A 21,218-nucleotide genomic window follows, 5' to 3' on the forward strand; every position below is an offset into this window, starting at 1 on the left:
ATATTGCACTCTACCTGCACTGAAGAGCATGCTTGTGTTAATACGTGACTTTTGTGTTTTAAGATGTTGATGAATGCGCAGTTGGATCGGATTGCAATAAACATGCCTCATGCACAAATACCAATGGCTCTTACATTTGCACCTGTATACTGCCATACACTGGTGATGGAAAAACATGTACAGGTAAATATGGTAGGGTATTGGTTGTAAAATAAATATAGCCCACAATGGGCAGCTATTCATGTTCCATCAGACCTACTTGTGTTTATATGAAATATTAGGGCATGGGCGGACATACCGCCGGTTCAACCTGTGCAACTGCACCGGGGCCCAGAGTGGAAGGGGGCCTCCGATGGACATACAAAGCAATGAGGTGAATGACAGCCGGCGGCAGGATTACTGCTAACAGGAGAAGCAGGGTGCCCGCTCTGCTGCACACGTGATATGACGGTCAAAAGGAGCCCCCTTCCTGACCTCACATGTTAGCATACATTACGCTGCTGTCCGGCTGTCACTGGTGCAGTGTGGTGAGGGGCGGCAGATGCTGGAAGAGAGGAGTGAGGGAGGGGAGGGCCTCTCAGTGAGTCACTGAAGCTGCTTCTCTGCTTGTGACTCGATGCTGTGCACATGCGCATTCTTCCCAGAGCTTCAGTTATCGGCAGGACTGGGATACACATGAAAATAGGGTGAGGGGAGGAGGAATTACTACTCTAGGTAGGAGAAGGCCTGGCCCGCCGGGAGTCTGCAGGGATGAGTGCTGACAGTCTAGACAGGCTCCATGTCTCCCCTGCTCATTTCCTGTGTTCTGGGCCTGACCAGCTCCCTGCAACTGCACTCTCTGTAGGTACTGTACATATTCCATGTGATGTACAGTACAGACCAAAAGTTTGGACACACCTTCTCATTTAAAGATTTTTCTGTATTTTCATGACTACGAAAATTGTACATTCACACTGAAGGCATCAAAACTATGAATTAACTCATGAGGAATTATATACTTAACAAAAAAGTATGAAACAACTGAAATTATGTCTTATATTCTATGTTCTTCAACGTAGCCACCTTTTGGTTTGATGACTGCTTTGCACACTCTTGGCAATCTCTTGATGAGCTTCAAGAGGTAGTAACCAGGAATGGTTTTCAATTCACAGGTGTTCCCTGTCCCATGTCAGGTTTAATAAGTGGGATTTCTTGCCTTACAAATGGGGTTGGGACCATCAGTTGTGTTGTGCAGAAGTCTGGTGGATACACAGCTGATAGTCCTACTGAATAGACTGTTAGAATTTGAATTATGGCAAGAAAAAGCAGTTAAGTAAAGAAATGCGAAGGGCCATCATTATTTGAAGAAATGAAGGTCAGTGAGTCAGAAAAATTGGGAAAACTTTGAAAGTGTCCCCAAGTGCAGTGGCAAAAACCAACAAACGCTACAAAGAAACCGGCTCACATGAGGACCGCCCCAGGAAAGGAAGACCAGGAGTCCCCTCTGCTTCAGAGGATAAGTTTATCCGAGTCACCAGCCTCAGAAATCGCAGGTTAACAGCAGCTCAAATTAAAGACCAGGTCAATGCCACACAGAGTTCTAGCAGCAGACACATCTCTACAACAACTGTTAAGAGGAGACTTTGTGCAGCAGGCCTTCATGGTAAAATAGCTGCTAGGAAACCACTGCTAAGGACAGGCAACAAACAGAAGAGACTTGTTTGCGCTAAAGAACAAAAGGAATGGACATTAGACCAGTGGAAATCTGTGCTTTGCTCTGATGAGTCCAAATTTGAGATCTTTGGTTCCAACAACCGTGTCTTTGTGTGACGCAGAAAAGGTGAACGGATCGACTCTACATGCCTGGTTCCCACCGTGAAGCATGGAGGAGATGGTGTAGGGGTGCTTTGCTGGTGGCACTGTTGAGGATTTATTCAAAATTGAAGGCATACTGAACCAGCATGGCTACCACAGCATCTTGCAGCGGCATGCTATTCTATCTGGTTTGCGCTTAGTTGGACCATCATTTATATTTCAACAGGACAATGACCCAAAACACACCTCCAGGCTGTGTAAGGGCTATTTGACCAAGAAGGAGAGTGATGGGGTGCTACGCCAGATGACCTGGCCTCCACAATCACCAGACCTGAACCCAATCGAGATGGTTTGGGGTGAGCTGGACCGCAGAGTGAGAGCAAAAGGGCCAACAACTGCTAAGCATCTCTGGGAACTCCTTCAAGATTGTTGGAAGACCATTCCCGGTGACTACCTCTTGAAGCTCATCAAGAGAATGCCAAGAGTGTGCAAAGCAGTCATCAAAGCAAAAGATGGCTACTTTGAAGAACCTAGAATCTAAGACATAATTTCAGTTGTTTCACACTTTTTTGTTAAGTATATAATTCCACATGTGTTAATTCATAGTTTTGATGCCTTCAGTGTGAATGTACAATTTTCATAGTCATGAAAATACAGAAAAATCTTTAAGTGAGAAGATGTGTCCAAACTTTTGGTCTGTACTGTATGTTGATCTGTCTAGTGTGTGTGTGTGTGTGTATACTGCTATGTGTATTGCTTATGTGTGTATACTGCTGTGTGTATATATAGCTAGTGTGTGTGTGTATAGTGCTGTGTGTACAGTATATATATTGCTAGTGTGTGTGTACTGCTGTGTGTGTATATATATTGCTAGTGTGTGTGTATACTGCTTTGTGTATATATATTGCTGGTGTGTGTATACTGCTGTGTGTGTGTGTGTATATAGGGCTAGTATGTGTGTATACTGCTGTGTGTGTATATAGGGCTAGTGTGTATACTGCTGTGTGTGTGTGTATATATAGGGCTAGTATGTGTGTATACTGCTGTGTGTCTATAAAGGCCTAGTGTGTATACTGCTGTGTGTGTATATAGGGCTAGTGTGTATACTGCTGTGTGTGTGTGTGTGTGTATATATAGGGCTAGTATGTGTGTATACTGCTGTGTGTCTATAAAGGCCTAGTGTGTATACTGCTGTGTGTGTATTTAGGGCTAGTTTGTGTGTATACTGCTGTGTGTATATATATTGCTAGTGTGTGTATACTGCAGTGTGTGTGTATATATATATATTGCTAGTGTGTGTATACTGCTGTGTGTATATACGGCTAGTGTGTATACTGCTGTGTGTATATAGGGCTAGTATGTGTGTATACTTCTGTGTGTGTATATAGAGCTAGTGTGTATACTGCTGTGTGTGTATATAGGGCTAGTGTGTGTATTTTCTGCTGTGTGTATACTGCTGTCTGTATATAGGGCTAGTATGTGTGTGTATACTGCTGTGTGTGTGTATATATAGGGCTAGTATGTGTGTGTATACTGCTGTGTATACACATATGTTATTATAGGTATTTTATATACAGTGTACATGCATGAGGGGGGCCCCAGAACGTATTTCCTGAACAGGGGCCCATTGCTGCTTGTGTCCGCCCCTGTATTAGGGTATATAGACATCATGGAGTATAATTGCCTACTTGGAGCCCCTCAATGAGCCAGAATCAATGATTATTAATGAGCTTTGCCTTTTGGTTTGGTGTGCTGTCCAGGCTAACACAGAAGTTATGTCCTAGGGCCTTAAGCTCCTATCCCTCTATAAGCTACACTTATTCAAACATATCTTTACCATTGCGGTTGGCTGTTGTCAGATTGAATAGGTTATCTCTAGTAAGATAAAAACTTTAAATACTACTTTAAGAAGAATATACAATTAATCCCTTAAAGTTACATGGCATGCTTATTTGCGATTATTATTATTATTATTATTATTATTTATTTATATAGCACCATTGATTCCATGGTGCTGTACATGAGAAGTGGCTACATACAAGTTACAAATATCACATACAGTAAACAAACTAACAATGACGGACTGATACAGAGGGGCGAGGACCCTGCCCTTGCAGGCTTACATTCTACAGGATTATGGGGAAGGAGACAGTAGGTTGAGGGTTGCAGGAGCTCCGGTGTTGGTGAGGCGGTAGCTCCGCTGTTGGTGAGGTGGTAGCTCCGGTGTTGGTGAGGCGGTAGCTCCGCTGTTGGTGAGGTGGTAGCTCCGGTGTTGGTGAGGCGGTAGCTTCGATAGTGATGAGGCAGCAGCGGTGTCAGTGCAGGCTGTAGGCTTTCCTGAAGAGATGAATTTTCAGGTTCTGTCAGGTTCTTATGTGTGATGAGCACAAGTCACTTATTGTTCCATTACAAATATATAGGTAATCTTGATCACACGGTACAGCTTGAATACCAGTGCAACCACCTAGAGGAGCCTGACTGGTAGATAGATATATACTTCAGCTCTAACAGTTGAACGCCTCATATGCCTCTGTGACTAGTGACAGTGGGAACATGTCCCTCTGTCAGCTCATATGCACCCCTGAAGGCACCCAAGTCGGCAATACACCACAATCTATCAGACACCCCTGAAGTTGGGGCCCAATAAGCTACCTCTCAGGCAAGCACTGACAGGGTAGTGTAATACATAGCATAAGATTGTTTGGTAAAGTGCCCTTTGGGGACTAATTAATAATGTACACAAAAATGTAAAAAAAAATGTTTTAAGTGTTTAAAAATGTAAACATCGCCCCAAAATTACAGTTTACGCAATACAAAAATGGTTTAATTTGGAAAAACGGAGAAACATCACATATTTGCTATTGCTACATCTGTAATAACATATGCTATAAGACTATAATCATTATTTATCCGACACAGTGAACACAAGAAAGATTACAAACAAATGCCAGAATAGCTATTTTTGCTCAGCCCATCTAAAAAAGCAAGGCTCAATAAAAAAAATATCAAAAGTTGTAGCTATCCCAAAATAGTATCAATAATTACAACAGCTTGTTGTGCAAAAAGAAGCAATCAAACAACACAGTAAATGAAAAAATGAAAAGGTTTTAGTTCATAGATCATGATGCAAAAAATATAGGACATGTACAGTATTTTAATTAAAAATGTAATTTCTTGTGGAAAAGTAGTAAAATGTAAAAAGAAAATAATATAAATTAGATATAATTATAATAGTATTTAACCACATTATAAAATTGTTTCATTATTTATTATGTGTGGTGCATGCTGCAAGAAAGAGATACAAAACACTAGAAGAATTACCAGATTTTTCTCATTGAGCATCACAAAAAAGAAATTCAAAGAGATCAAAAAGCTCTTTGTTTCCTAAAATGGCAACAGTGACAACTGCAGCTTGTCTCACAAAAGAAATAATTCCTCACACAACTCTGCTTGTGGATGTGTAAAGATTATGGGTCTGGAAATATGGCGAACCCTCAAAAAAATGATATTTCTTTTTTAAATTAATTTTTTTAATGTGACACTAATAAAACATAAAAAATTCTATATAAATTGAGTATTGTCATTATCATATTGACATGCAGAATGAGGATAATATGTCACTTAAACAGAATAGTGAACAATGTTTAATGAAGCAAACTTTTTTTTTCCAGAATTGTTTATTCTGTACATTTTACCTCTAAAAAGGACATTAAAAAGTAAAAAAGCAGCATGCACCAGAAAATAATACAAGACAACATAATTTCATGCAATGCCTTTGTACTGCTCTATTGATGGAAAATTGTAAAACATATGATATTTTTTCAGTGTTTTTACTGTGCAAAATTAGTACAATCAAACAAACTACGGTATATAGATTTGGTATTGCTATAATCCTGCTGACCTTATTTGTGTAGCACATGGAGAGCGGAAAACCTGAAACATCGATTAACAACAGCAATTCAGGTTTTGTTTTTAATTTCTTCTCATAGATTTAATAATTTGATGGGCCATGATGTACGGACTGGCTGGGGATTTCATGGCCCATAGTCGTACGTGAGGCTGTGATTCATAGACAGTGTTTCATGGATGTCCACAATTAGCTTTAACCTCTTTCTGACATTAGATGTACTATCCCGTCGAGGTGGTCTGGGCCCCTATGACCACCAATGGGACAGTACGTCATTACCGATCAACCGCGCTCAAGGGGGGAGCACGGCCGATCACGACCGGGTGTCAGCTGATTATCACAGCTGACGTCCGGCACTATGTGCCAGGAGCGGTCACGGACCACATTGCGGAGGGAGGGGGCTCCCGGTGTGCTTCTCTGATAGCAGGCGCCAGCAAGCCTACAGCACTGCCTGTCAGATCGCTAATCTGACACAGTGCTGTGCAAAGTGTCAGATCAGAGGTCTGACACTATATCATAATGCCCCACCCTGGGACAAAGTAAAAAAGTAAAAAAAAAAAATTTACATGTGTGAAAAAAAAAACCTAAATAAATTAAAAAAATATATTTTTTTCTAATAAATACATTTCTTTATGCAAATAAAAAAAACAATAAAAGTACACATATTTAGTATCGCCACGTCAGTAACGACCCGACCTATAAAACTGTCCTACTAGTTAACCCCTTCAGAGAATACCGTAAAAAAGGCAAAAAACAATGCTTTGTCATCATACCACCGAAAAAATGGAATAACACGCGATCAAAAAGACGGATATAAATAAACATGGGACCGTCGAAAACGTCATTTTGTCCCTCAAAAAACGAGCCATGATACAGTGTCATCAGCAAGAAATTAAAAAAGTTATAGCCCTCAGAATAAAGTGATACAAAAATAATTATTTTTTTCTATAAAATATTTTTTATTGTATAAAAGCGCCAAAACATAAAAAAAAGATATAAATGAGGTATCGCTGTAATCGTACTGACCCAAAGAATAAAACTGCTTTATCCATTTTACCAAACGCGGAACGGAATAAACGCCCCCCCCCAAAAGAAATTCATGAATTGCTGGTTTTTGTGCATTCTGCCAAAAAAAATCGGAATAAACAGCAATCAAAAAATGTCATGTGCCCGAAAGTGGTACCAATAAAACGTTAACTCGTCCCGCAAAAAAAACAAGACCTCACATGACTCTGTGGACCAAAATATGGAAACAATTATAGCTCTCAGAATGTGGTAACGCCAAAAAATATTTTTTGCAATAAAAAGCATCTCTTAGTGTGTGACAGCTACCAAACATAAAAATCTGCTATAAAAACCCGCTATAAATAGTAATTCAACCCCCTTTATCACAGCCTTAGTTAGGGGAAAAAAATAAAATAAAAAAATTATTTCCATTTTTCCATTAGGGTTAGAGTTGGGGCTAAAGTTACGGTTAGGGTTGGGGCTAAAGTTAGGGTTGGGGCTAAAGTTAAAGTTGGGGCTAGAGTTGGGATTAGGGTTTGGATTACGTTTACGGTTGAGTTAGGGGTGTGTCAGAGTTAGGGTATGGTTAGGGTTGGGATTTGGGTTAGGGGTGTGTTGGGGTTAGGGGTGTGTTGAGGTTGAGATTAGGGTCGGGAGTGTGTTTGGTTAGGGGTGTGGCTAGGGTTGGGATTAGGGTTAAGGGTGTGTTGGCATTAGGGTTGTATTGGGGTTAGGGGTGTGGTTAGTGTTGGGATTAGGGTTAGGGTTGTGTTGGGGTTAGGGTTGGAGTTAGAAGTGGGAGGTTTCCACTGTTAAGGCACACCAGGGGTTCAGCAATCGCAACATGACATCCGATCTCAATCTATACAGTTCTGCATTGAAAAAGTAAAGTGGTGCTCCTTCCCTTCTGAGCTTTGTTGTGCGCCCTAACAGTGGTTTACCCCCACAAATGGAGTGTCAGCGTACTCAGAGCAAATTGGACAACAACGTTTGTGGTCCAACTTCTCCTGTAACCCTTGGGAAAATAAAAATGTATTGTTTAAGATTATTGTACTTGTTTTTATTATGTATACCCCTCCTCACATGTAAAGCGCCATGGAATAAATGGCGCTATAACAATAAATAATAATAATCAGGGGCTCTGCAAATGCAACGTGTTCCAAAATGCGACTTCTTCCCTTCCAAGCTCTGCCATGTGCCCAAACAGTAGTTTGCTCCCACATATGGGGTATCAGCATACTCAGTCCAAATTGGACAACAACTTTTGGGGTCCAATTTCTCTTGTTATGCTTGGGAAAATACAAAACTGTGGGCTAAAAGATCATTTTTGTGGAAAAAAATGATTTTTTTAATTTTCACGGCTCTACATTATAAACTTCTGTGAAGCACTTGGGGGTTCAAAGTGCTCACCACACATCTAGATAAGTTGCTTAGGGGGTCTACTTTCCAAAATGGTGTCACTATTGGGGGGTTTCCACTCTTCAGGCACATCAGGGGCTCTCTAAACGAGACATGGCGTCCTATCTCAATTCCAGCCAATTTTGCATTGAAAAGTCAAATGGCGCTCCTTCCCTTCTGAGCTCTGCCATGTGCCCAAACAGTGGTTTACCCCCACATATTGGGTATCAACATACTCAGGACAAATTGCACAACAAGGTTTGTTGTCCAATTTCTCCTGTTAACCTTGGAAAAATAAAAAATTGGGACTAAAAAACATTTATGTGAAAATAAGATTTTTTATTTTTACGGCTCTATATTATAAACTTCTGTGAAGCACTTAGGGGTTCAAAGTGCTCACCGCACATTTAGATAAGTTCCTTAGGGGGTATACTTTCCAAAATGGCATTACTTTGGGGGGTTTCCACTGTTTAGGCACATCAGGGGCTCTCCGTACGCAACATGGCATCCTATCTCAATTTCAGCCAATTTTGTATTGAAAAGTCAAATGGCGCTCCTTCCCTTCCGAGCTCTGCCATCCACCCAAACAGTGGTTTACCCCACACATATGGGGTATCGGTCTACTCAGGACAAATTTTACAACATTTTTTGGGGTCCAATTTCTCCTGTTAACCTTGGTAAAATAAAATAAATTGGATCTGAAGTAAATTTTTTGTGAAAAAAGGTAAATGTTCATTTTTTTTTAAACATTCCAAAAATTCCTGTGGAACACCTGAAGGGTTAATAAACTTCTTGAATGTGGTTTTGAGCACCTTGAGGGGTGCAGTTTTTAGAATGGTGCCACTCTTGGGTATATTCTATCATATAGACCCCTCAGAATGACTTCAAATGTGATTTGGTCCCTAAAACAAAATGGTGTTGTAAAGATGAGAAATTGCTGGTCAACTTTTAACCCTTATAACTCCCTAAGAAGAAAAAAATGTTGGTTCCAAAATAGTGCTGATGTAAAGTAGACATGTGGGAAATATTACTTATTAAGTATTCTGTGTGACATATCTCTGTAATTTAAGGGCATGAAAATTAAAATTTGGAAAATTGCGAAATTTTAAAATTTTTTGCCAAATTTCCATTTTCTTCACAAATAAACTCAAGTAATTTCAAGAAAATTTTACCACCAACATAACGTACAATATGTCTCGAGAAAATATTGTCAGAATCACTGGGATTCATGCAAGCGTTCCAGAGTTATAACCTGGACAGTGGTCAGAGTTATAAAAATTGGCCCGGGCATTAACGTGCAAACCACCTTTGGGGGTAAAGGGGTTAACAATATATAATTTATTTTATTTATGTTGTAGAACCAGTGAAATGTCAAGTTCCTAGTGGGTTGAAAAATGGAAATTTTTCTGGTGACTACTTTGGGGTTGGAAGTGAGCTGACATTTTCGTGCAATGAGGGATATGACTTGATCGGAAGTGTGAAATCCACATGTTTGGAGTCTGGTGACTGGAACGTCGAAATTCCCTACTGCCAAGGTACAGAAAACTGTTAAAGGTGATATTTTTATTGTAACGTTATCATAATGTTCACTATTATCCTTAGACATTTATTATTACCACAGTTTTGTGCTTCCAAGTTTGGCGAGTGAATGCCAGTATCCTTCATCTACACCATTAATTGATGATACTGTACCCTGTATGTGACACTGTTGTATAGTTCATTACTGTCCTGCTCTGTTCAATCTCTTGTACATATAAAGTTAGGTCTAGCAGGTGGCAGAAATAATAATTATTAGTGATGATGAGAGAATATACTCGTTACTCGAGATTTCCCAAGCACGCTCAAGTGTCCTCTGAGTATTTTTTAGTGTTCGGAGATTTAAGGCCCCTTCACATTTAGCGACGCTGCAGCGATACCGACAACGATCCGAATCGCTGCAGCGTCGCTGTTTGGTCGCTGGAGAGCTGTCACACAGACCGCTCTCCAGCGACCAACGATGACGGTAACCAGGGTAAACATCGGGTAACTAAGCGCAGGGCCGCGCTTAGTAACCCGATGTTTACCCTGGTTACCATGCTAAAAGTAAAAAAAAACAAACACTAGATACTTACCTACAGCTGTCTGTCCTCCAGCGCTGCGCTCTGCTTCTCTGCTCTCCTCCTGTACTGTCTGTGAGCCGGAAAGCAGAGCGGTGACGTCACCGCTCTGCTTTCCGGCTCACAGCCAGTACAGGAGGAGTGCAGAGCGCAGCGCTGGAGGACAGACAGCGGTAGGTAAGTATGTACTGTTTGTTTTTTTTTTTTTTACTTTTAGCATGGTAACCAGGGTAAACATCGGGTTACTAAGCGCGGCCCTGCGCTTAGTTACCCGATGTTTACCCTGGTTACCAGTGAAGACATCGCTGGATCGGTGTCACACACGCCGATCCAGCGATGTCTCCAGGGAGTCCAGCGACGAAATAAAGTTCTGGACTTTATTCAGCGACCAACGATCTCCCAGCAGGGGCCTGATCGTTGGTCGCTGTCACACATAACGATTTCATTAACGATATCGTTGCTACGTCACAAATAGCAACGATATCGTTAACAATATCGTTATGTGTGAAGGTACCTTTAGTTTTCCTCACCTCAGCTGAATGATTTACATCTGTTAGCCAGCTTGATTACATGTAGGGATTCCCTAGCAACCAGGAAACCCCCACTCGTACTTATGCTAGCTAACAGATGTAAATGCAGCTGCGTCAACAAAAACTAAATCTCCGAGCACTTACAAATACTTGGAGACCCCATGTGCATGCTCGGAAAATCTCGCGCAACGAGTATACTCGCTCATCACTAATAATTATAATAATTTTATTTCTATAGCACCAACATATTCAGCAGTACTTTTCACATGTACAGACGTAAAGACATTAGTGAGTAACACATAGTTCAACAGATAGGCTACTTTCACATGTTCAGTATTTTACCTCAGTATTTGTAGCCAAAACCAGGAGTGGAACAATCAGAGGAAAGGTATAGTAGAAGCACGTCACCACTTCTGTATTTATCACCCACTCCTGGTTTTGGCTTACAGAAACTGAAGTAAAATAATGACCAAATGCTGAATGTGTGAACGTGGCCTTACAGAAAGAGTGAAGGCACTGCTCGCAAGCTACAATCTATATGGCTCCTTCACATGTTTGTGTTTCCAGTACACGTGGTATCAGTTTTTCCATGGATACCACATATTCCACCCATTATATTGTGACGCCCAGGAGACCGGGGTACCCAGCACCGGACCAATGGGGTCTGTCTCATGAGGGAGATGTCACGGGTGGCTTGACCCGTTGCAGTGGCCTCAGGCAATGCACAGTGTAAGGGGTATCATGAGGGAACAGGCATTTTCTTGATCAGCAGCAGGTTCTCCCAGCGGTGATGATCCTGATCCTGGATAGATGGCTATTGTCCAAATGAAAGACTGAGGCACTGAAACGTTTAACCAGTTTACTTCAACATAAAGGGATTTACAACCATTCCTGTCACCGGAGCCTGTATGGGAACTCTGAGTTACTTTGACCCTGCCGGGGTCTTTGCCTCTTATTGTACGCAGTTTCTGTGTGGCCCTGCTGCTGTATGTGAACTGGCTGCCGGCCCAATCTGTCCCCTCCGGGTCCTGGTTCGACGGGCAACCTGAGTCCTTTTATCGGCTTACCCCCTCCGGGAGTACCGCTGAACTCTGTGTCTGTTGCTGCGACTGGCCCTAGTGAAGCTGATATCACCTCACGTTTTCCGGTTGCTGTATTATATATAATGAATACAGCCACGGATCCGGTATCCGTCTTTGCGCCTGTTCTGGGTAGTGATTAATGCTACCCGGTTCTCACAATGTCCTTTTTCTCTGTCCCTTTTCTCCTCAGGCCAGTGATTTGGGCCTGGAAACCGTCATAGGGCTGATAGAAATTCAGCTGTATGACCTCTCACTTTCAGCTCCTTAGCCCAACTGCCAGTTCTTTTCTCAGACCAGAATGGATCAAGGGGAGTCTCTGGAGCTCCCCCTTCTGGCCGGAGGTGGTAGTGCAGTCTTGCTATTTTAGTATTTGTATTTAGTGTGAGTAACTGTTTTTGTGGCAAATACCCCTAGGGGTGCCACATTCCCCCTTAGTTAAGAACAGTACTCTGGGACTGTGGGACGATAACATTTTGAAATAACAATTAATATGTACAGAGTCTTAAAAATGAAAAGTTACAAAAACCACTCAAAGAAACAAAAATAGAGTTCTGTAAAAAGTCACTTCAAATAGCGTCCATTAATACAGTTCTATCCTTGAAGGTACTAGGAAAGGCACTGCACTTTGTGTCCAAGAATTTGGTTCCATTTTTCCAACGGAGTTACCAATATAAAGTCTAAAGAAAGTTCAGAAAGAGCAAAAAGCAAAGTTCAAAAAGCAGTCTTTCCGGAGCTTTGATTTAGTGCCTCCGGGCTGATAAAAAGTTCAAGAATATGCAATAAGTTCATACAGACAAGTCTCTGTAGGTACTGGGCTTAAACGTTGCAGAATGATAACAATGACTATAGTTTTATAGTTGGTAATCCGCATACCTGGCCGGTAATTGACCCTGGGTACTACGCTGTGATCTACGTAATAGCGGTGTCTCTTCATGTGGTGTACTACTGTCTACTGCGGATGTAGTATCTGCCCACTCTGCTAAAGATAATTCCATGACTATGGAGTTGGCAAGTCCACCGTGAATGGGATTACTCTGATCAGGAATCTGTTCTTCCTGGCCTGGAACCTCCTGTAGTACGGGGTCAGCCTCTTCCTGTCTTGGGACTTCTGGTATTGGGTTCGGTGTTGGGTAAAAGGCCACCATGGGTACCACTACTGCACCATGGTATGTTAGTAGGGTTTTGGGACAGTCTCCTATACAGGTGTGATACATTTCCTCTTCTTTTTCCTTTACTGGTTGGACCTGCATGGGTTGAATAACTTCTGGTTCTGGCTGGACAACTTCTGGCTCTTTCAATGCTTCCGGACATAATTTAAGATTGTCTCTTGACACTAGTACAGATGTTAAGCCTCCGTTTTTGCTAATGAGACACATTTTAGGATTATCCATTCTTGTTGGTAAAACTGTGTAGGGTACGGCTTCCCACTGATTGTCTAGTTTATTGGTTCGACGATTTCTCTTGAGCACTTGGTCAACCGGTCTTAATGGGGTCGCTAGAGCATTCTGGTTGAAAGTTCGCTCTTGTCTTTCTCTAGTTTGCTGAAGGCTTCTTTCCACATTCTCTTGCACTTGGCGATACTGCTTTTGCCGTATAATATACCAATTGGAGTCTTGAACTTCTGCGTCTGGTTTCAGAATTCCCATTTCTAGATCGATTGGTAATTGGCCGGGTCTTGCACGCATAAGGTAAGCTGGGGTGCAGTTGGTGGAGCTCACCGGATTCTACAGAATTCTATGAAGATCTCTGATTCAAAGGCTGTACCTTGGTCGGTGAGAACCTGTTCCGGATATCCATGGGGTCTACAAAAGTACGTTTGGAACGCTTTGGCTGCTGTTTTTGCTGTCAGATCTTTTACGGGTACTACTACCAAGAAGCGTGAATAATGGTCCACGATGGTCAAGGCATAGACATAGTCGGACCGGCTTGGTGTCAACTTCACGTGGTCTATGGCTACAAGTTCAAGTGGTTGTTTGGTGATAATGGGCTGCAGTGGTGCTCTTTGGTTCTTTTGATCGTTTCTTCTGAGGTTGCACGGGCCACAGTTTCTGCACCACTGTTCGATTGATTTTCTCATCCCGACCCAATAAAATCTTTCTCTTAGAAGTACTTCTAACTTTTTCCAACCGAAGTGACCAGCACCATTATGGTAAGCTTCGAGGACCATCTTCACATCTTGTTTAGGCACGATAATCTGCCAAACCAATTCATGTGTTTTCGGATTGGTGTACCTTCTGCAGAGCTTCCCTTGATACAGGAACATTTTGCCTCTCTCTTTCCAGAGTTGATGCGTCTCTTCTGGGGCATCCTCATTGGGATATGAACTCTGCTCAGTCAGCAGTTCCTTCACCAACTTCACAGCCGGATTGCTGTCTTGGGTGTCAGCCCATCTATGGTGTGCTAACGGATTAAAATTCACCTCTTGTTGTTTCTGATAGGTACTTGACTGATGATGTTTTGCCTTGGGATGATGGAAGGCTGGTAGTTCAATTTCTTCAAGCTCCCCCGTTTTTTCTTCTACATCTCTCAAGTGTGGCATCCGGGATAGGGCATCGGCATTTCCATTCTTGCGACCTGCTCGATACTTGATCTTGAAGTTGTAATTAGATAACCGGGCTATCCATCGCTGTTCTAACGCACCTAATTTGGCTGTGTCCAGGTGGGTCAACGTATTGTTGTCAGTATAGACAATAAATTCTGCAGCGGCCAGATAGTGTTTGAAACGTTCAGTCACAGCCCAAACTACTGCCAGTAGTTCCAATTTGAAGGAGCTATAATTTTCTGGATTTCTTTCAGTAGGCCGGAGCTTTCTACTTGCAAAGGCGATGACTTTCTCCTGACCTTCTTGCTTTTGTGACAGCACCGCTCCTAGTCCCACATTACTGGCATCGGTGTAGAGGATGAAAGGTTGATGGTAATCTGGGTATGCCAGAACCTCTTCACCGGTTAGTGCCTTCTTTAGTTGTTCAAAGGAGTCTTCCCTTTCGTCGTTCCACTGGAAAGGAGGGTTTCGGTTTGAAGGTTTCTTCGTCTGCCCTACCAAGGCGTCTTGCAAGGGTGCTGCCAACTTGGTAAATCCTTTTATAAATCTGCGATAGTAACCCACCAATCCCAGGAATTGCCTCACTTCTTTTGCGTTGGTAGGTCTTGGCCAATCCCTTATGGCGCTTATTTTCTCGGGATCCGGTGCTACTCCCTCCGAACTCACAATGTGTCCCAGGTACTGTACCTTCGGCTTGAGAAGGTGACATTTGGATGGCTTGATTTTCATGCCATACCTGGATAAGGCTTCGATCACTTCTGCCAGGTCTTTTAAGTGTTGTTCGTAAGTCTTTGAGTAGACGATCACATCATCTAGGTACAGGAGGACGGTCTCGAAGTTCTTGTGTCCGAGGCAGCATTCCATCAGCCGCTGGAAGGTACCGGATGCGTTGCAGAGTCCGAATGGCATGCGATTAAATTCACATAGACCCATTGGTGTGGTGAATGCCGTCTTTTCCTTATCTCTCTCAGCCACAGGGACTTGCCAATACCCGCTTGTTAAGTCTAAGGTGGAAAAATAATTAGCAGATTTCAAAGCAGTCAAGGACTCTTCTATCCTAGGCAAGGGGTAGGCGTCTTTATGGGTGATGTTATTAATCCGCCGGTAGTCTACGCACATTCTCATGGTTCCGTCCTTTTTTTTGACAATCACTAGAGGGGCCGCCCAGGGGCTACAGCTGTCTCTTATTACCCCGGCCTGTTTCATCTCCCTCAGCATATCTTTTGCACATTGATAGTGAGCGGGCGGTATGGGTCTATATCTTTCTTTTATTGGGGGATGGTCACCGGTGCGGATTGTGTGTTCTACCCCTTCTATCCGTCCGAAGTCCAATGGGTGTTTACTGAAGACTTGTTCATATTCCGTCACTAGCCTATATACCCCTTGTTTTTGATGGGTAGGTGTTGAATTTATGCCCACGTGTAGCTGTTGGCACCAATCTTCCAATTCTCCGTCTGAGCCGTTGCCTTCCACCTGACAGGTTGGTTCTAAGGGCTCAATGGTTGTGATGGCGTTGTTGTCAACAGTATAAAGCTTTGCTACTGTAGCATACCTTGGCAAAGTGACCTCTTCCTCTCCACAGTTCAAAAGTCGTACCGGCACTCGTCCCCGGTGTACCTCGACTACCCCTCGTGCTGTGAGTATAGTGGGCCTGCTGTCGGTGTACACTGGTTCTATTAAGGCTTGATAATCTCGTCCCTTAGTACCAATGGCTGCTCTACACCATACCAGCATTTCTGTTTTTGGTGGGATTACAATAGACGTTGGATCACTTACCCTCACACTGCCGATTTCTCCACCTGCAACTTCTACCTGTTGCCTTAACATCAATACTTTTATTTCCCTCCGGAGAACTCTCTGCTGGTAGGATTGGGCAGTTTCAGCAATTTGCTGTAAGACAGAAATAACTTCGGCAAAGCAGTTCTCTAACACATTCATTCCTATCAATACAGGTGGTTCACAGTTCCGCCGGTCAACATCAACAACAATTATACCCTGTTTCTTCAATTCTACTTTACCAATCTTTATGGTCATCTCCCTGAATCCTAGTTTCGGTACCAACTTACCATTACTGGCCCATATATCTAGTTCAACATCAGAGGGCCCTTTATCAATATCTGCATCAGCCCAGTACCTCTTATAAAGGATATACGGTATAGATGAAATCTGGGAACCTGTGTCCAGCAAAGCGTTGAGGGGAATTCCATCCAGCACGATAGGGATAATGGGTCGTCCTCCGATGTACCTGTCGTGCCAGGGTGTTGCCACAATAACCTATGGAGCTTCTCACATGTTCAAGTTTTTACACTGACCGTATGGCTGAGCAAATCACATGGAGACGTGAGCTTATTTCCTGCAACACAAATGACAAAGGTCAATACAAGTCTATGGGCCTGCGAGAAACATGTACAGCACATGGAAGGCATCAGTGTGTAATCCATGTGCTGCATGTGTTTAACATTGCAATGTATAGGACAAGCTGTGTAATTTCTTTTTCTTTGGCCATACCGAAAAAACACTGGTGGCGCACGGATCCAAAACACTGATGATGTGTGAGGGGGACCTAAGGCAGTGGAAGCTAGTGAGCCATTGCCACAATTTCTGTTAATGGGAGATAGTGTTGTTGTCCAATGCTGATGTGGCTATGGATACTGCAGCACCTGAAGTGTTGCCCACAGCATAGGTAGATGGGACTGATGTTCAATTCTGAGTGAGCGAGTGAGCAGCAAGTATATGAGACAGAGACGTTCTATGAGGCGAGGTTATGGTCTGGGCATTGTCAGTCACAGATGAGCACAGCACAGAGAAAGAATGAATGACTTAAACCTAAGTAGGATTTTCACATAAGCTATCACCATATGAAGGCAGTGAGGCAGATTGTGAGAGGCATTGTGGAACTGAAAGCCCTCAATTGGTCACTTGAAAAAGCAAGAAAGGGCTCCAGAGGCTGTGGAGTCAAGGTGTGGTTTTTCAGAGAGCCAGCATTATTAGAATGTCATATTAGCCATGAAATTTTTTTAGCATAGGACCAGGGACTGTTAGCCCTATGAGGCCAATGAGGGATTCAAACTAAGGGCTCGCTCTCACGAGCGTATAACATGGCCATGTGCTTTCTGATGTTTTATCGGATAGCACTCAGCCCAGTGTTATACTATGGGGCATCTCAGATCCCAACCGATTCAGCATGAGAAAACAATCGAAACATGCTGTGAGTGGCTGTAACACTTGGCTCACGCGCACCCTTACAAATCTATAGGTGTATGTGTCAGATATCATTCGAATGCAGTGAGATTACCGCGGACACAAACAATGGAGATGTGTCCTTCTCTTCCTCACCTGTGCTGCGATGCTATCATGCGAGTGAATCAGAGCATAGTGCACTGACACTCGGATCAAACTCTGTCAGGATTAGTGAGCCATGTGGTCCATGATTGAGAAGTAAAATAAAAGTCAAAATTATAATTTTGCAGATAGGTCAATCTTGCCTTGCGCAGGCGTGTACTACGGAGGACAGAGAATGAACTTCATTCCAATATTGCGGCCAGCATGCAGCCAGCGGGTAAGGAAAGGGTGAACCAAACACCCGAAAACTCCGCCCATATGACCCAAAACCAGTCCCGCCAATTTCAGGTGACAGGTTCCCTTTAAAGACAAACAATGAAATAAATGATGACTGGAGATGAAAGTAATTTTGAGGATGAGATTACATCTTGCCACGGAGCAAACGGACTTTCTGGTCGCTTATGGTAATCTTTTACCCTCCCCCCCCCCTTTACCTTCCAAAGGAGCAAAAAAAATTAGGCTATGACCACAAGCGGGCGGCGTATACATATTGAATTTTCCGGTTGTATTTTCAGGAGTAAAATTTTTCTGCACACTACAGTAGCACTGCTCTAATTTAGATTTTAAGAAATCTCACAGACTCAATGCAGAGAAAGAAGGCAGTTTAAGCTGACAGTCTCTATGAATTTGACATTTTCAGCATGTCAATTTATGCTGCAGATGTCGCCATGGATTTCACCCTTGTCAATAGTACAATTTATGGCAAACCTGCCACATTTCCTCAACAAAATCAGAAGCAGTTGTTGCAGCTACACAATTAGGCCCCTTTCAGTCATCCATTTTTTGTCTCCGTATGCAGTCCGTTTTTTAAGGGCCGCAAATATGGACACAGGCACACCCATTGTATTCAATGGTGGTGTGCACATGTCAAGTTTTTCACAAGGACGATGTGTCCATGTGAAAAGGCCTCAGACATGTCAGTTTTTATCACCAGCATGGACATTATGCATGCCGCACATGTACTCACTGATGACACATGGATGTTAAATTAGTGATATAAAGCAAACAATGTCCTACCAAATCAGTGACCTACCAATGGGTGAAAGTAAACAATGTCCTACCAACTCAGTTCCTACTATTGTGTGAAAGTAAAGAATGTCCTACCAATGAGTGAAAGTGAACAATGCCCTGCCAACTGCATGCCTTACAAATATGTGGGGTAAACAATTAGAAACCAATTCAACATCCCCATAGGGCTGTTTTTATGTTTGTAATAGTGTATGTTTTCCTTAACTGATGTAACCTTAGTTCACAGATGTATTTAATACATGAATCCGCCTTTTTTTGTTCAGAGTAGTCACTATTTTTTCAGACTTAAAAAAAACTTTTTCCACTAAATAATTTGATCAAATTACCTTTTTTTCAAAAAAAGTTTTATGGTTTCACATACGTCTTGCATTGCGCCCGAACACCTCGTATTGTTCATGCTTGCATGGTGGAAGCAAAGCTGCACTTTTGGATCCTAAAATACACAGCCAAAAAATGCAACAAAAACACAGAAAGAAATGCAGCAAAAAAGGCAGCAACACCTGAGTTCTGTATACAGCTTTTTTACTGCCAAAATATCAGGTTTGGGCTGCAGGAAAATAAAGCAGCAAAAAAGCATTGAGTGAACTGTGTCTTAATAAGGTTTTTGTGTTCTATGTATTTGTGCTAAAACATTGTAGTGTACATATACAACCCCTGGCAAAAATTATGGAATCACTGGCCTTGGAGGACGTTCATTCAGTTGTTTAATTTTGTAGAAAAAAAGCAGATCTCAGACGTGGTACAAAACTAAAGTTATTTCAAATTGCAACTTTCTGGCTTTACAGTAAAAGAAATCAAGAACAAAAAATGTGGTTGTCAGTAATGGTTACTTTTTTTAACCAAGCATAGGGAAAAAATTATGGAATCACTCAATTCTGAGGAGAAAATTCTGGAATCACCCGGTAAATTTTCATACCCAAAAATAACACCGGAATCAAATTAGATCTGCTAATTAGTCTGCATCTAAAAAGGAGTGATCACTAGGGTTGAGCGAAACGGGTCGTTCATTTTCAAAAGTTGCCGACTTTTGGCAAAGTCGGGTTTCATGAAACCCGATCCGACCCCTGTGCGGGGTCGGCCATGCGGTACGCGACTTTCGCGCCAAAGTCGCGTTTCAATGACGCGAAAAGCGCCATTTCTCAGCCAATGAAGGTAAACGCAGAGTGTGGGCAGCGTGATTACATAGGTCCTGGTCCCCACCATCTTAGAGAAGGGCATTGCAGTGATTGGCTTGCTGTCTGCGGCGTCACAGGGGCTATAAAGGGGAGTTCCCGCCGACCGCCATGTTACTGCTGCTGATCTGAGCTTAGGGAGAGGTTGCTGCCGCTTCGTCAGAAGCAGGGATAGCGTTAGGCAGGGTCCATTAACCACCAAACTGCTTGTGCTGTAGCGATTTCCACTGCCCAACACCACCTTCGGTGTGCAGGGACAGTGGAAGCTACATTTTTTTTTTTTCCCCCTCAGCGCTGTAGCTCATTGGGCTGCCCTAGAAGGCTCCCTGATAGCTGCATTGCTGTGTGTACGCCGCTGTGCAAACCAACTGCTTTTTTCAAAGCACAAATCCTCTTGTTCCTTCCTTTCTGCACAGCTATCTTTTTGGTTTGTACACACTTTTTATTTAATTTGTGCATCAGTCCACTCCTTATTGCTGCCTGCCATACCTGGCTGAGATTACTGCAGGGAGATAGTAATTGAAGGACACGCCCTGTTTTTTTTTTTTTTTTGTGGGAGATTAAGATTGACATTTCTGCTAGAGTGCCATCCCTGTCTGTGTCATCTCTCACTCAGTGGGCCATAGAAAGCCTATTTATTTTTTTGCTTGATTTGGGTTATAAAATCTACCTGAAAAAATCACTACATCAATCAGTGGGAGAAAAATATTGGCCTCAGGGCTTGTGTGCCACTCTTGACTCCTGTGTGCATCATCACTCACTCAGTGGGCCATAGAAAGCCTATTTATTTTTTTGCTTGATTTTGGTTCTAAAATCTACCTGAAAAAATCACTACATCAATCAGTGGGAGAAAAATATTGGCCTCAGGGCTTGTGTGCCACTCCTGACTCCTGTGTGCATCATCACTCACTCAGTGGGCCATAGAAAGGCCATTTTTTTTTTTTTTTGCTTTATTTGGGTTCTAAATTCTACCTGAAAAAATCAATAAATCAATCAGTGGGAGATTAATATTGGCCTTTGGGCTTGTGTGCCAGTCCTAAGAGTGCCATCTCTCTCTCTCAGATAGTGGGCCATAGAAAGCCTATTTTTTTTTTTTTTTTTTATTGGGTTTATAAATTTTCCCTGGAAAAAAAAAAAAAAGTGGGAGATTAATATTGGCCTCTGGGCTTGTGTGCCAGTCCTGAGCGTGCCATCTCTCTCACAAATAGTGGGCCATAGAAAGCCTATTTATTTATTTTTTTTTGGTTTTATAAATTCTCCCTTAAAAAAAAAAGGGAGATTAATATTGGCCTTTGGGCTTGTGTGCCAGTCCTAAGCGTGC

General features: G+C 42.5%; 1 protein-coding gene across 1 annotated transcript in view; it reads left to right on the forward strand.

Annotated features, from left to right (window-relative positions):
• SVEP1 (sushi, von Willebrand factor type A, EGF and pentraxin domain containing 1) overlaps positions 1–21,218 on the forward strand; it is a 505,032-nt gene that overhangs the window by 378,355 nt on the left and 105,459 nt on the right. The window contains exons 32-33 of the mRNA XM_069766556.1: positions 64–183; positions 9,463–9,639. Coding sequence (XP_069622657.1) covers positions 64–183; positions 9,463–9,639 — 297 coding nt within the window. The remainder of the gene's footprint in view (positions 1–63; positions 184–9,462; positions 9,640–21,218) is intronic.

The sequence above is a fragment of the Ranitomeya imitator genome, chromosome 1, assembly GCF_032444005.1.
Source record: "Ranitomeya imitator isolate aRanImi1 chromosome 1, aRanImi1.pri, whole genome shotgun sequence".
In the NCBI taxonomy this organism is placed as follows: Eukaryota; Metazoa; Chordata; class Amphibia; order Anura; family Dendrobatidae; genus Ranitomeya; species Ranitomeya imitator.